Source organism: Rhinolophus ferrumequinum, chromosome 26, assembly GCF_004115265.2.
Source record: "Rhinolophus ferrumequinum isolate MPI-CBG mRhiFer1 chromosome 26, mRhiFer1_v1.p, whole genome shotgun sequence".
Classification (NCBI taxonomy): domain Eukaryota; kingdom Metazoa; phylum Chordata; class Mammalia; order Chiroptera; family Rhinolophidae; genus Rhinolophus; species Rhinolophus ferrumequinum.
Genome location: NC_046309.1, coordinates 1,013,170 through 1,029,851, shown reverse-complemented (window position 1 = coordinate 1,029,851; position 16,682 = coordinate 1,013,170). Strand labels below are relative to the sequence as shown.

General features: G+C 41.5%; 1 protein-coding gene across 6 annotated transcripts in view; it reads right to left on the bottom strand.

Annotated features, from left to right (window-relative positions):
• LMBR1 (limb development membrane protein 1) overlaps positions 1-16,682 on the bottom strand; it is a 98,458-nt gene that overhangs the window by 56,941 nt on the left and 24,835 nt on the right. For 4 of the 6 annotated variants that reach the window (XM_033098770.1, XM_033098771.1, XM_033098774.1 and 1 more), the window contains one exon: positions 3,118-3,221. The exons of 1 other annotated variant lie outside the window; for it this stretch is intronic. In XM_033098770.1, the coding sequence (XP_032954661.1) occupies positions 3,118-3,221 (104 nt within the window). Of the gene's footprint in view, positions 1-3,117; positions 3,222-9,536; positions 9,667-16,682 lie in introns of those variants that run through there. One more of the 6 variants, XM_033098772.1, reaches the window with a different exon arrangement.

The following is a 16,682-nucleotide window of genomic DNA, read 5'->3' as shown; positions in this document are numbered from 1 at the left end:
TATGACTCTCACTGCCTTCTGCAGGTCCCTGCCCCAAGCTACGACCCCTCACCCTCCTCCTTGAACAGCACTAAGGACCCAGTTTTCTGTTTGGTTTCTACAATCTCCGTTCACTCCATAACTACAGAGCCAGATGAGCGGGAACCTCCCGAGTGCTGGCTGCCTTCTCGCCCGCTTCTTCAATTCTTGGTTGTGTCTGGGAATTACTCACACTGGTCATGCCAACGGTACCCTACCATTCACTGCGTCAGTCCCCTTTGCTCAGGAAATAGAGCTGGTGACCCTGAGGAATTCTGAGGAGAGCAACAGACACAAAGATGAGCTGAGAAGAGAATACTGAATCGCGGGTAAAGGGACTCGAAGTGAACAATGTAGAGGGAAGAATGCTGTACAACTGCAGGTGCGAAGCACCTTTAATAACCTCGTATACCTCCTCGAGCTGACTTTCCATCTGCCCTTAATCTACGAGAGGGAACACGAGAATACTGACATGTCACTAGGTTTCTGTGTCAGTTTCTTTTTTTAATTCTAGAGATAGTTGCTAATTCTGCTCCAATCAAGTCAGCCAAGTCCCTTTCTAGTTGGTTGGTTCACAAGAAGGGAGGACAATTGTTGGCAGGCAGGGAGTTGTCCATATTACAGTCTTTTTTAATCTATTTAATAACTAGATTTTGGTAAAAAGCCTAAGCTGGGTGCCACCTATGATACCAAATGTGAAAACAGATTTAACACCGAGCTTTCAGGCTGCTTGGGCACATGGTGAGGGGCACCAAGCATGCAGACAGGAAGAGAGGACGTGGCGACCTCAGGGACACATGTGGAAACACTCATTTAGCAAGAGCCACGTGCATGATTGGTTCAGCTTGGTGGTGCCGCTCCAAAACACAGGGTTTCGCCTTGCGTGGAGCACGTCCTCCTTCCCTAGGTGACATGTTTAAACTCTGTGCTTTTATCTCTGGATTGAACTGAAACAGTAGATGCGAAAACCCTTCTCAAGAACCCTTGCGTACTCCCTGTTATCTAGAGCGTAAGACCAACCGAGCTGGCGGAGGGTGCAGGCCTGCAGGACGTGACCCCGCTGAGCCTCTGACCTTCACCTTCTGGATCTATAGCACGCGCAGCCAGTCCCCGAGCTGGTCAGAATCATGCCTGCAAGGCCATCAGTCAGGTAAAAGCCTGCTCACCCTGCAAGGCCCAGCTCGAGTGCAGGCGGAAGCCCGGCGGTCGGGCGCCCACTCCTCACGTCCCTGCCACCGTGTGCTGTCCCTGGGCTCTCTGATCTCGTCCTCTGGCACACTGAAGGCAGGAGCCCTGTCTTTTCAGGTCTGTCCCCAGGAAGCTCCTCTAACAGCATAACAATTAGTACTTAGTAAGTGCTTAGTAAACCTCTGCCAAGTGAGTGAACATCTATCAAAAGGCTCAAAATGCCCACAGAAACTGCTTTCCCAAGTGTCTCCAGGGACCCCATTTCCTCTCGGGCTTTACCCACAGCCCCTCATGAACGTGATGTTTTACACGCCACTCCCTTAGACACTCTCACTTTTGGCTTCCAGGAGGTCATCCTGCCATTGTCCCCATGCCATCTGACAGCCCCGCTCCAAATCCTTCCTCTCTGCCTCTCTCCCTTTCTGTCCTCGGTCACCTCACCCACCTTGCTGGTTGTCCTCGCACTCCCCATAGCGCTGACATGTTTAGAACACAAGCACTCTGGAATGGATACTAGTTCTGCAGTTGTACACGTGTGGTTCACAGACACTTTAATACCATTTAGTAGCTGTGGACCTCAGTTTTCTCCTTACAAAAGGAGGGTTTGAGCTAAACCCCTTTCAGCAACAAAACGTCCTATAATTTCTTCAAGAAATTATGAACAAAGAGCTTTTCAAACTAAAATTATGTAATTTTTCACATTACATAAATGACTTAAACAAGTTAAACACATCATAATAAAAAACAAGTCCAATATATGAAAGCCAGTTTTGTCAACGTAGGCTTGGCGGCCAAACACAACCACCCATTCCGATCCCGGTATTCACTAGATATGAAATCAACTGTTGGTTTTCCGCTGCACGCTGCCAAAGTATGGAGTGGCATCTAGAAAACATGAAAGGGACTCTGCTGAAACAGCACTGTCACGGTCACCTCACTGCTTTGTTCACGGAACCCTTCAGTGGACAGGGCTAAAATGCGCTCTATGTACGGTTTGAAATCGGAAGCGTTGGGGAAATGTTAGCCTAAACAAGTTCCCTAAGAACCCACAGCAAGGTATATGAAATAAGAAGTACACACACTGCTTACAGCTTCCCCTGCCAGATTTATTTAACTGGCCTGACAGTATTGTTCAATAAGATACATAGTCACACTTATACTCCATATATCACAATATGAATGGAACTAAAAATTAAAAAGGTATGCATCTATAAATAAACTGTAACACTAGAACTCTTTTGTCAAGTTTAAAAGTCACCCAAAAAGTATTAGCTACTTATATCTTTGCATTATATTCCAAAAAATTATAGCAAAGAACTCCACAAACTATAAATAGAAACTCTACCCCTTTCACTTTAAAATGTTATGCTCAAGGGTAGGTGGAGTGATCCCACTTAGAGTCTGGACTGATTAAGAAGCTCTTACAGTCTATCACTTGGCGCACCTCCAACCCTACCTCCTACTCACCTAGCGTCACCAGCTGACAACACCATGCCACCTGACAACCTAACGGACAGGTCTGATTGTACATACAGTCCCAAAAACACTGGCTGTGAAATCACTTTCACATCAAGACATACTTTCAGATTTGTAGAATTTCATGGCATGCTTTAAATGAGCCTACGAGAGGAACAGCAGCTGTCACACCGAATTTATCCACTCCACATAAGCACACCCCACCACGTTTGCACAGACCATAAAAGCATTCAAGGGCCGAAAGGTGCCTTTCGCCCTGTGTGCCGGCAAAGGCGTCCAATGAGCAATATTACTAACCTAACTGTTGACAAGAAGCCAAGAGTAAACCTTTTCCATTGCCGTCAAATGGTGTTTACCCCGACTTTGTACAGTTCAGCATGAGTGACATTTCCTTCTTCGTGGAACTCATTGAATTCCACAACACGGTACACTCACCTTCTTCAAGCCAGCGAAGCCTTCGGACTCCAGGAAGAAGAACGCAAAGGGCATCAACACGAACAAGCACAGGTTGGAGAAGAGGGAAGCGAGGTTCCACAGACCTGCAGAGGGCGACACGGCACTGGAGGGTCAGACCGCAGGCCTCGCCTAAGGAGCCACCACGCCAAGGCATGTATTACTTACACTTTGTAACAGTAAAAAGAAACAAACTTGGAGAACAAATGGCCGACACTTAGAAGTCAGAGGCAATGACCTATTTATTTAAATTTTGTGTAACTTTGTAACACATACCTATTGGTAAAAGCCAACAGAGAAATGAATTATTTTTCCTCATGCCCTAAAATAAATTCACTAAAGATATGACCTGTGCGGAGAGCCAAAGACAGCCTCTTTAGACATATTGGCACCTGAATATTTAAATTAGAGCCACTAGCATTTATTGAGCACTTAATAAATGCCAGATACTCTACTAAACATTTTACATGCATAATCTCGTTTAATTTAAGCCTCATAAAAACTCTAAAACTAATAATTAGCATTTATTGAGCCCTTACGTGCCAAGCGCCATTCCAAGTGATTTACAGATCTGATACAAACTCATTTACTCTCCACAGCGGCCCCCGCTCACACAGCGTGCCAAGGCTGCAGAGCCTGCCAGCAGCCGCGCCAATTCCTGCCATTTTTAAAAGCCAGCACATCACCGGAGTTTTAGTGAGCAGTTCCAGGTGGAGAAGGAAAAGGAAGAGAGGCAGGCAGTCAAGCCCACATACCTTTTTCCCTCTCGGGCACATCCTGCGCTCTTTTATGAGACCACAGTAAAGAGTGACTAAGATGATAAGAATAGATTTAGAAAAACAGAGCTTTAGGCGTGTCATTGAGATAGTACTTGGCCCAACAGCTCACACTTTTTAAAGGTAAAACACTAAAAGTTAAAACTGATTTTCAAAACGATGGCTATAATCTTTATAAATTTATGAAACCAAGAATCATGCTAAGTATAAATTCAACGTACTACATGCAATTATAATTCAATACTTTTGTCTCATTAGGGAGACCACTTCATGGACGGTGTAGATGCCTGACCACTGCAGTGTATACCTGAAGCTGAAGCTGCATAATACTGAAGGTCAACTATAATATATATACACACACACACACACACACACACACACACACACGGTCACGGAGGTGGAGTACAGCACAGGGAAGATAGTCAATGGAATTGTAACAGCTACATACGATGTCAGAGGGGTAGTAGATTGGGGGAGAGGGGTTAGCAATCTGTGAGGGGTGTAAAAAAAAGAAAGTGGGAACTGATGTTCTTCCAACGCCCCTGCTGACCAGGCTGGAGGGACAGTGAGCAGCAGACACCAAGTGTCTGCCCTCACAGAGCTAACACTTCAGGTGCAGATGGCACACAGCCTCTCAGGGACCACAGCACACCAGGCCTGACTGAGCTGCTTTCACATTAACATATATGTTTCATAATCGCCTAGATGCTTTTTGGAACAGCACGGAGTACAAGCAAAAAAGAACGAATGCAGCACTGCGCAGGCTACCTGGAGAGATTTCCTTCCTTGACTATGTGAGGCTGAGTCAGTAGCAAAAGCACTTTACAGTTTCTTATTCAAAAATTTAGACAGAGTTAATGAATTTTACCATATATTCATCTTAGCAGGAAATAAAATGTTTCACAATTTTTTTAGAAAATGTCTTACATCTTTCAATGGAAAACCTTTAATTTGAACTTTTTAAAATAAAAATTGCTCCAAAGTACTTTTCTACTTTCCAGCCTGCAAACATCTTAACCCTTTTCTTCATTCAAAGGGGTCATGATTAGTCTACTGTTTTCCTCTGAGCACCTAGGATGTGAGTAAAAGCACAACCTAGATTTTCAGAGAGACCAGGTTCGAGTTCTGTCTGCATCTCCATGTGACAGCCTTGCTAAGTCACAGGCTCTTACCTGTAAAGCAAAGGCTGAGGACCCTGTCTATAGGTGGTCGTGAGAATTGAGTGAATATATTCCTAGATTCCACATTCTATAGATTTGATGTTTGTCTGTCTATGCTGATATCACGTTGTCTAGATGACTACGGCTTTCACACAGTCTTGGAGTCCAGTACTAAGGCCTCCAATTTTGTTCTCTTTCAAAGTTGTTTCAGAAATTCTAAGTTTTTTGAATTCCCATCTGCATTTTAGATCAGCTTTTCAATTTCTACAAAAAAGCCTGCTGGGGTTTCGAGTAGCATTGTGTTGACTCTGTGGTCATTCGAGTAGCACTGTGGTGACTCCGTTGGGGGAGAAATGACGTCTTCACAGTATTATCTTCTAATTCATGACCACGACGGAGCTCTCCATCTACCGCGGTACTCTTATTTTTCTCAGCAGTGTTTTATACTTTACAGTATACACCTAAGTCCACACATCCCTAAGTGCTTCACATTTTTGATACTACTGTCCATAAATGGCATTGGATCTTAAATCAATTTCCAATTTTTTCACTGCTAGTATACAGAAATGCAACTGCATTTGTATGTATATTGATCTTGGATCCTGCAACCTTGCACAATTCACTTGTTGGTTCTCATAGCTCTTCTTAATAATAAATCCCATAAGAATTTCTATAGACAATCATGTCACCTGTTAATAGAGTGTTTCCCTTTTCCCTTTCCAACCTGAGTGTTCTTTATTTTTTTTAAATTACCAGAATAATGTCACACAGAAGTGGTACAAGGGGGCATCCTTACTTTGTTCCCATCCCAGGACAAGCATTCAGTCTTTCACTGTTAAGTCTGATATTACCTGCAGGGTTTTCATAAATGCTCTTATTAGGATGAGAAAATGCCCTTTCCTGCCTAGATGGCTTAGAGATTTTATCAGTAATGGACACTGAATTTTGTCAGATGCTTTTCTGCATATATTGTGATGACCATATGTCATTTTTAGCATGTGAATATGGTAAATTACTTTCACTGAGTTTTTTTTAAAGTCATGATGTATTCTCCTTTTTATGTATTGTTATATTTGATTTGCTAAAACTTTTATGTATTATTTATGCATCTATGTTCATGAGGGATAGTGGTCTGTAGTTTTCATGTAATGTCTGTCTGGTTTTGGTATCAGGGTAATGCCAGCCTCAATGAGTTAGGAAATATTCCTTCATTTTCGATATTCTAAAAACGTCTGTAGAATTGTATTATTCCTTCCTTAAATATTTTGTAGAACTGACCGTAAAGACCTCTTGGCCTGAAGCTTTATTTGTGAGAATGTTTGTAACATTTCCACAATGTCTGACAGGGCTTCAGTAATTCTTGCCTTTCAAGGAATTTTTCCATTTCTCTAAATTGCTGAATTTATTGACATAAAGATATTTATAATATACACTAACTATCCTTTTAATAGATGTAGACTGTATAGTGAACTCACCTCTCTCATTCCTGATGTTGGCAACTGATGTCTTCTCTTTTTGCTTATCAATTTTATCGATCTTCTCAATGATTTTCTCAGTATTTCTTCTGTTTTCCATTTCACTGATTTCTCCTTATCTATTTTTTTATTTCTCATCTTCTTACTTTGGGATTAATTTGCTCTCCTTTTTCTAGTTTCTTAAGGTGGAAACTGTGCAAACTAATTTGAGACCTCTATTCTTTTCTAAAACAGTGTTACAAACATTTTGAACTGACTTTTTTTTCATTTTTATTCAGTTCAAAATACTTTCAAATTTCGCTTTTGATTTTTTTTTTTTTTTGACCTGTGAGTTATTGTGAAGTATGTTATTTAGTTACCAAATACTTAAGGGATTTTCCAGATGTTTCTGTCACTAATTTTCTGCTTAATTTCATCATCATTAAAAAAAACATATCGTGTATGACTTAAATCCTTCTAAAAGTATAGAGACTTATTTTATGGCCCAGAATATGGTTCTCTTAATAACTGTTCCCAGGATACCTGAAAATGTACTATTGTTGGGCAGTGTTCTAATAAATGAAGCCAAACTGGTTAAGAGTGTTATTCAAGTCTTCTGCAGCCTCAATTTCTTCCTGTCTACTTGTTCTATCGATTATTGAAAAGAGGAAATCGATATATCTGAATATAATTTAGATTTTGACTATTAATCCCTTCATTTCTGTAAGTTTTTGCTTCGTGTACTTAACAGTTCTTTATTAGGTGGATAATGTTTATTATCACGTTCTTTTGATGAATAAATCTTCTTCATTATGAAACAATCTTTATTCCTTACTCTTTTCTGACAATAATATAGAATTGGCATGGCATATCTTTTTTCCCCTATTCCTGTTAACCTATTTGTGTCTTCATATTTAAAGTGGATTTCTCGGAGGCTGCATATACTTTTGTCTTCTGTCTGACAATCCCTGCCTTTTGATTGGGGTGTTTAGACCACAGACGTTTACTGATATGGTCAGTTTTAACTCTATCAATTTGCTGTTTGTTTTCTATCCATCCTTGTTCTGTCCTTCCTTTTTCTTCTTTTTCTACGCTCCTTTGTTGTAACTATTTTTTATGGTTCCATTTTGTTTCCTTTGTTTGCTCAATGACTACCCTACCCCACTGAGCTATTTTAGGGTTTTTAAGTCTATAATATACACTTTAATTCATCGCAGTCCACCTTCGAGTGCTGTCACAACAGTGCAAGCGCAGCATCAGAACCTTGTGACAGTGTTTCCATTTCTTTCCTCTCATCTTTGTGCTACTGTCATACATTTTACTTGCATGTGTTACAAACCTCACAATATATTGTTTTTTTTATTTAAACCAATTATCTTTTAATAACATATAATAAAGACTCTTATTTATGTTTACCCACAAATTTCCACTTCTAGTGTACTCCATTGTTTTGTAGTCCAGATCTCCAGGTCCTACCAACTTGCCTCCACTGACGTTTTGTAGCACAGGTCTGCCAGTGATGAATTTGTACCTTTGGGATGTCTGACACTGTCTATATTCTCACTGGATCTAGGTTGGCAGGGTGTTCCTTTCAGTGTTTTAAAAATGTTGCCCCATTGCATTTGGCTTGCTTTTTTCCCCCACAAGAAATATGCTGGTTTTTATCATTGCTCCTCTGTACTTTACATGGTTTTGTCTCTGAATGCTTTTAAGATTTCCTCTTTTGCTGGTTTTGAACAATTCGATGATATGTCTTGGTACAGTTTTCTTCACATTTCTTCAACAGTTTTGACCAAGCTGATGATGTCTCTTGGTAGTTTCTTCCACACAGGGCTTTCTGCACACAGGGCTGGTTGAGCTTCTTGGATCAATGGGTTTATAGGTTTCACCTAATCTTGACATTTTTCTGCCATTAATTTTTTAAATGTTTTTTTCTTAACCCTCCCTCCTTCAGAAACATCATATCACTGATGTCCTGATCAGATTTTCTGTCATTCTGTCATTATTTTCCTCTGGGTATTTCTCTTTTGGATAGTTTTCACCACTGTGTCTTCAAGTTCACTAATCTCTTCTGCAGTGTCTTATCTGCTTTTATCCCATCCAATAAATTTTCATGTCAGACATTATAGGTTTCATGTCTAAAAGTCTGATTTGGTTCTTTTTTATAACTTCCATGTCTCAATATGCTCTATCTTTCCTCTAGCTTCTGGAATACAGTTATTAAAAATGTTCTCATGTTCTTGTCTACTAATTCTGAATCTGTGTCAATTGTGCGTCAGTTTTAATTGATTTTCTCCTCATTATGGGCTGTGCTTTCCAACGCTGTACTCAGCTGCACACTTCATGTAGGCAGTGTGGACACCCACACCTAAGCCCTAGACTCTGGATACATTGTTACATGGTGTCTTAGCTTTCTATAGCTACTGTAACAAAGTATCACAAACGGGGGCAGACATTTTTTCTCTCACAGTTCTAGAGGTTTGAAAGTCCAAAACCAAGGTGTCATCAGGGCCACGCCCCTCCTGAAGGCTCTGGGGCAGAACCCTTCTTTACGTCCTCTGGCGGGTGCCACAGGGTTTGGCATTCATCCGTTGGCTTGTCTGTGCATCATTCCCTGCCTTTGTCTCCATGTGGCCCTCTCCCTCTGTGTCTGTGTCTGTGTCTCTATCTTCTCATAAGGACACTAGTAATTGGATTAGAGCCCACTCTACTCCAGTATGACCTCATCTTAACTCCATCTGCAAAGAAATTATTTCCAAATAACGTCACCTTCTGAGGGTCTAGGTGGACATGAATTTGAGAGATGGGGGAAGACACTATTCAACCCAATATATGTGGCAAAAAGGACTCTGCAATGCAGATATAACCAAGGTCAAGGACCTTAACGAAGAGACAGGGAGATCATCCTGGACTGACTGACCCACTAGGTGGGGCTTTAAGAGCAGAGAATTTCTCCTGCTGGAGTCAGAAAGATGCAGCACAAGAGCAAGTCAGGGAGAAACTCGACCCACCTTTGCTGGAAAACATGAGAAAGTGGCAGCAGCCTCTAAGACAAAGACTGGCACCTGGCTGACAGCCAGCAAGAAGACGGGGGCCTCAGTCGGACGACCAACAGAGAGCCAAGTTCAGCCAATAATCAGAAGGAGCTCCAAGCGGATTCTTTCCCGAAGCCTCCAGGAAGGAACGCAACCCTGTGAAAATCTTCATTTCTGCTCATGACCTTTTTTCTCCCCAAACAGAGAACGTTAGTTTAATAAGATTTCATTACGGGAAATGTTTAAATGAGAATATGACATGCATTAATTCTCCCCATCTGCATAAAACAAAATGTTCAGCTGAGCTTCTGATCGTTTCTAAGACACTAAAACAGGACTGAGCACTTCTGTGTTTGCATTTATTTGTGTGCACATGTACACCCAAGCCTTCTTAACACACCCAACTCCAAGCAAACACCGAATGTACTACATGTACTCCGTGCACTAGAATGTCCTCCAACAAGACAAGGTACCCACACTGTTCATGATGGGAAGACCCACCCAGTCCTGCTGGCAGATGTCTGAGTGAGTGGCACTTTCTCTGACCAGCCTGGGTCTGCACCGTCAGCTACATATGACCTGGAAAAAGGGCTTCACCTCCACTGTTCTCATGTATAAAACAGGCTAGAACCTAACTGCTAGGGCTTTCATGGAGAACAGAAGAGCAGTAACACTGGTAAACAAAGGTCAGCTCTCCCCACCTTGTCTCAACATAATGCAAATGGTCCAAAAACCTGAGAAATTCTAATGCACGCCAGCAATTAAAGCAGAGAAAGACAGGAAAGTGATGTGAGTTACAGCTAAAATTCATTCTCAACCCTTCCTTAAAAAAAATCATTCTTATTAATTACACCAAGACAAGCTTATACAACGAAAACCTGTATATAGACATGATATTAAAAATACATAAAAACGATGACCAAAAAAACACATAGAAAACAACTGCAAAGAAATACACCAAATTATTAACAATGTGAATACAGTGAAATTATAGATGATTTTTTTCTTCCAACTTTCCTGCATATTCTAAGTTTTCTTTAAGGAGCACATAAAGACCCTTAAAAATCACGAAACATATATTTAAAAATATATTTAAAGCCCCTTGTGAAACAAAGTTCTCCACACCCCATGTCATAGAACCTCCCTGCAGAATGTGTAAGGGCCGAGGACAGAAAGCTGCACGGAGGTGCAGATGCCAGCTGGGCCCCTCGGCCCCACCACCCACTCCATCACTAGTCGCCTCGAATGCACAATTCCAACTCCAGCCTCAGTAAAATCGCATGTTACCAGTGGCAGGGAGCTTCAAAGGCCACTCTCAGATAGTCGCAAACACGTATATAAACCTTTGAATGCTTAGAGCCCACTGTACTTTATAATGGGATGGGGGGACTTTGTACCTAGTTTTTGCAATTTGAAATAATCACCTATCATTCCTAGCACAGGAGACTCTTTTATTGTTGTTATTGACCTATAAATATACATGCTTCCAGAATTGATCTTTCTGATCATATATGTATGTCTCTTTCATGCAGTGAAAACTGCAAATTCAAATTGTTCTCTGGAGTCAAATGTTAAGATATAAAACTCTGCCTTAGGCAAAAGCTCACACATCAGTAAAAGTACCTACTCTGACTAACCAACACACTGAAAACAAAGACAGTTATGAAAAGCTAATGAAAGGAATCTGTACCGACAGATACTAGTAAGCAACAAAGTCTGCTGAACAAGTGAAGAAAACAACAGGAGAATCACAAAGGTTCTGAACACCAACTCCTTTGGTTTGTCAGGAAATTTGATGCCGTCTTTTATGTACTGAACTTTATAAATACATATTATATGAAACTTAACAGTTTGTATCTTCCCCTAGCTGCCTTTTTCTGGGAGATTCAACATGACTGCTGGTGGTTTTGCCAACCACAGTCGTAGAAAGGGTTACGATATAATCTAGCACCTCCCTGGTCAGTCATACACCACAGTCATGACCAGACATTGTAGGCAATGACGGGCCATATATTCGACAGTGTTCCCATACGATGATAACGGAGTTGAAAACTTCCTATTGCCTAGTGACCTTGTAGCTGCGGTAAGGTCATCATAGTCATGATGCCAGAGCACATCGCGTGGTCACGTGTTAGTGGTGCCGCTGACGGTGTGTAAGTGTAGCGACACTACTGTGTACAGTAGTAACACTTGATAGTAATAAACGACCATGGTGTATGTATTTACTACACTAAACTTCTTAGTGAGTTTAGAGGGTACCCTTCCGACTTACACAGAAAAGTGCGCTGTAAAACAGCAGCTGTGTGACGCCGGCAGCAGCCTCACGCATCTCGTGTTCACAGGGCTCTTGCTCAAACAAAAGTTCTCTTGTGCCTGATTCGTTTCCTGCTGTTTTGTACAGTGACATGGCGCACAGGCGTGTGGCCCAGGAGCAGTAAGCTGTGCCTTAGCCCAGGTGTGCAGCAGGCTATTCCATCCAGGTTTGAGTATATGCCTCTATGATGGTCGCACAACAATGAAAAGGATTGCCTAACGACGCATTTCTTAGAATATATACCCCGTCGGTAAGCTGCATACAACTGGATTGATTTTTACAAAAAATATTCACTTAACACTAAGAATTTAAGAGTTGATGATCTTATCCTACCTAATAGGATAATCATCCATATAAATAACTAGTTCTTTTCAAAGTCTAACTAATTAAATGCAAACATAAGTTTATTAACCAGAATAAATGTCAGGTTTAGACTTAGCTTACGCTAATCTAATTATCGAATTTGCAACATACAGAAAGTTAAAGTTACTATGAAAAGAACATCTAAAATACAGAAAAATAATAGATCTAACATAAATTCCTAAGTAGTAATTATATTCTTAGCAACTGTCTAAAACTTAGCAAGTTTCCGGTATTTTACATACATCAGACATACCCCTAAGAACATTCTATAATTTTGATAAAACATTCCTAAATTAAAAATAAGGTCTAATACACATAACATACTACCACTGCCTTTATTTTATTATATATTATTACATATTAATTTGTAAAATAAAAAGAAATATTAACCAAATTTCTGTACTTCAGAAAGTTAAAATTACATGCTTCAATACAGTAGAAAGACCTTAAAAATTCAGAGACCTTCCTTGTCTAAATCAGTATCAATGACAACCTTTTTTGAAAGATATCCAATGCCTATCCCCAGAAGAGGTACCTGAACTTAAACAAAGATTATTTAATAATCCCAGAATACTTAGTTAAAACCCAACCACACCACACCAAACTGAATTAATTGCCAGATCACCACAGGATACATTAACTTCTAGTGCCATCTGCTGGAGTCACAAAATATTTCAAAATACTATGCATCACAGAGCAAAAACTTCATACATTTAATTAAGAAAATTAATCCAAGTTCAGCTATATTCAGTAACTCCCAAAATGTCAAAATTAAGCTAAAACAAATATTTCAGTGGAATTGAGAATCTAATCCAATGTCTAAAAGTGACTAATAAAATAATTCTACCAAGAAAGCATAAGCCTTAGAAGAAAGACAACAAGTTCCCTTCGGAATAGTGAGTGTAGTAAGAACTTCAGTTCTAGAATAGCTTTGGCTTATTTACTAAGAAGAAAAACAAATGAACAGTTTTTGCAAAGAGTTGTGAAACTTTTTATCTTAATGTAAGTTTTTTCTTATAACAAAAAAGCAATGCATGTCCACTGTAGAAATATTATGCAGCGCAAATCCCAAAATTAAATTTTACATTATATTATCCTACCACCCAGATAAAAACATTTTCTTCAACACCTTTCTGTAGCAACAAATACTCATCTATACTACCATCTATAATGGCCAAAAAAATCCCTCCACTGCTCGAATCTACCAAAATTTAATTAAGCAAATTTACTACTTTCAACATTTAGACTGTTTTTACTTTTATTATTATAAACAATACCGCAATAAATATCCAGCAACTAGTGATGCACACACACACTATAATACATGGCTGAACTATTGAGACCAAATTGTAACATTTAACTAAACGATGGGACATTAAAATTTATTAAGGGTTGACTTTTAATTTAATATTTATACATAAGAAAGTATAATACCTTTTTTAAGTTTGATTTCTTATCATCTAAAATTTTGATGCTTGTCTCCTGTGGGACTTGAAAATGGATAAAATCCAGATGGATTTTATATCCTTCATAATATCCAAACAGCACATAGCCTATTCCTGTTGACAAATGAGAGTAAAGCACACACACCTTGCAGACCAGTCAGTTGTACTGTGCTTGTCTTTTAACCTCACACTGAGCAACCAAGTGAGGATAGAGAGCTGAGCAAAACCTGGGCCCCGGTGCGGGAAATACCAGTAACGAAAGAATTCTGTCCTGACCTTAAGGCTACAATTTTAATTCCATCATTCTCCTACCCTCCAAAGATGTACCGTTGTTTGGATGTTATCTTAATTTTAAACTCATATTATCTAAAATTACCATTTCCAGTGAAAAACCCAGTGGCATTCAGCATGCTCACAGTGCTGTGCAACGACGACCTTAACTAGCTCCAAAACGTTTGCATCACTCCCAAAGGAAAACCCAGAAAGCAGCTGTATCATTGTTTTTCTATTTATGGAACTGAAGTTTCACATTTTTCTACTAATTGTTTAACATACAAGCTATAGAAAGTGAATACAAATGGATACTTTCTTTTTTCTGTTCATTTTTTGTTCTTTTCCTATTTTAATTACAACAACAAAAATACAAAGTTTAGCTACCATTTTAATTTGTCATCTCTGCCCACCTTGTACCATCCTATAACCTGCAGCTGTGGGCATGCCGTGACCCACACTGAGAGATGATGGGACAGCTCCCCGCTCCCTGCTGACAAGTGACAAAGACCCCGGCTGAATCTGCCGACGCCCAGATTATTATCCTGCCTCTCTCCAGCTCCAATACCATTTCTGTGTATTACCTTCTTCAAGGTGTTTTCATCACTCTCTCATTGTAGACAGAGATACGTCTTGCTACAAAACAGAGATACTTGCTACACGTACTAAGATAATATGGTTAGCATGCAACCAAACCCAGGTGTCCAGAATCCAAACACTGTACTGACGCCAAACAAAATATATTTACACAGACGAAAGCATTGTCAACACACACTTCAGCCTCTAATCCGTGGGATTAACACTTTAAAGGCACAATCAAAAACATACATGTTGGCAATTTTATAGGATAAGCCATTAAGTTTCTTTTCAAATTAAGTTCATTTTTTACGAAAATCTTCCTAACAAATACAATTAATAACTTGTATTCATTCCATCAGTGAATCTTTATTGAACATTTTCAGTGTAAAGTTCTGGACTGGGTGCTCCGTGAGAGACTGAATCTTAAGACATACTCTGTATCCTCAAAAAATTTAGTATAAATTCATGAAAGGTTTAACCAAAAAAAGTCAAAAACAATTCCAGAAACTCCCATGCATGTCACAAGATGGTAAATGATTGGCCAATGCATGCGGATGACGTAACTGCACTGGCATGAAGGAAATACCCCGACCTTCCAGGGCTGCTGAGCACTGGCTCTGAACTGACACTAATTCCAGGAGATCCAGACCGTCACTGTGGTCCCGCCGTCAGAGTGGGGACTTCTGGGGGTCAGGTGAACAGTGGAGCTTTCTCTCAGGTGTCACACATCTCAGTGGGTCCCCAAACCTTTCTTGGTTATGTCCCAATGCATGACTGGAATAGACATCCTCAGCAGCTGGCTGAATCCCCACACTGGCTCCGTGACTCGTACAGCAAGGCCTGCGATTATGGGAAAGGCCAGTGGAAGCCTCTAACTGCCTCTAACTAGGAAAACAGTGCACCAAAAACAATGACACATCCCTGCAAGGACTGCAGAGATCAGTGTCACCATCGTGGGTTTGAGACACGCAGGGGTGGCAAGGCCCCCGTCCCCAAGACGGACGGACCTATGGGGTGGACAGTGGCTCAGCACAAGTTTAACCAGGTGGTGACTCTAAATGCCGCGGCTGTACCAGATGTGGTTTCATGACCAGAGTAAACTAACATGTCCTGCTCCGTGGTGTGCAGCTGATGGGATGAATGCCTTTGTCTGCAGCCGTCTAAGGCCTTCAGCTGGCGAGGCCCACAATGCCCCTCACTGTCCTACTTCGGGGGTACAGCAGCTCCCCAGCCCTGTGGCACAGGAATCTGTGGCCTTTCCCTCCCACTGCACATCACACACAGGACACTGTCCTGATGACAGCACGCTGACTGGACCTAGTTAGCAAGAAGTTGCAACTAATCTAGACTTATCGGTAAGAAGTGTGTCAGAGGGTGGGAGATAAACCCACCCAAAAGCAGGGCTCAGTGGTAAGGAGCACACTGAGAGACCCTTCTAAGGAGAAGGTCAGTTGTGCATGTGACCCAACGCCTTGCGCTCCTCACTTGGGTGTGTGACCTCGGCCCATTTTCCGAATGACTGGCAGAGCTGCTATAGAGTGCCGCCTAGAATGAGAAAGCTCTGCAGCAGGCGCAGGCTGCCCTGGGCCGCAGGACCCAGCAGCCCCCATGGGGAAGAAGTGTCGGGGGCAGCCCATTGGGTGAAGCATAGCACAGGCCCCCAGGTTCTAGAATAAAGACCTGCAGCCTGCTCTCCTTTGGGGAGACAGCCTGTGGCCTGCTACTGGCCTCAGCAGACTGCCGACGTGACCATGACCACCCAGTGCCCACGCGATCGTGCTGCCCATCAGAATCAGGGTGCTCCACGACCCACGAGCCAGGGCCGGGCATGCACAGCAGCACTCCATCACCCGCTGGAAGTGGGGCACACGTGCTCAGGCACAAGTGAGTCCATGCAGAAGCAGCCCACGCTCACAGTCCCACTCCCGCCTTCTCTCCCCAGCCTGCACCTACAGTCTCACGGGGAGTTCGTAATGACCAGTTGACAGAGGACAAGACTCAGACCTGGCTCACACGTGCGCTACGTGGACAGCTGCAGCAGTGCAGCCGTCTGCGGCATCGCGGATGGACAGCGGTGAGAGGGAATCTCTGTAGTGGCCACACTTCTGAGCAGCACACCTGGTCGTTCACTGGCTTGGAAGGAGAAAAGAC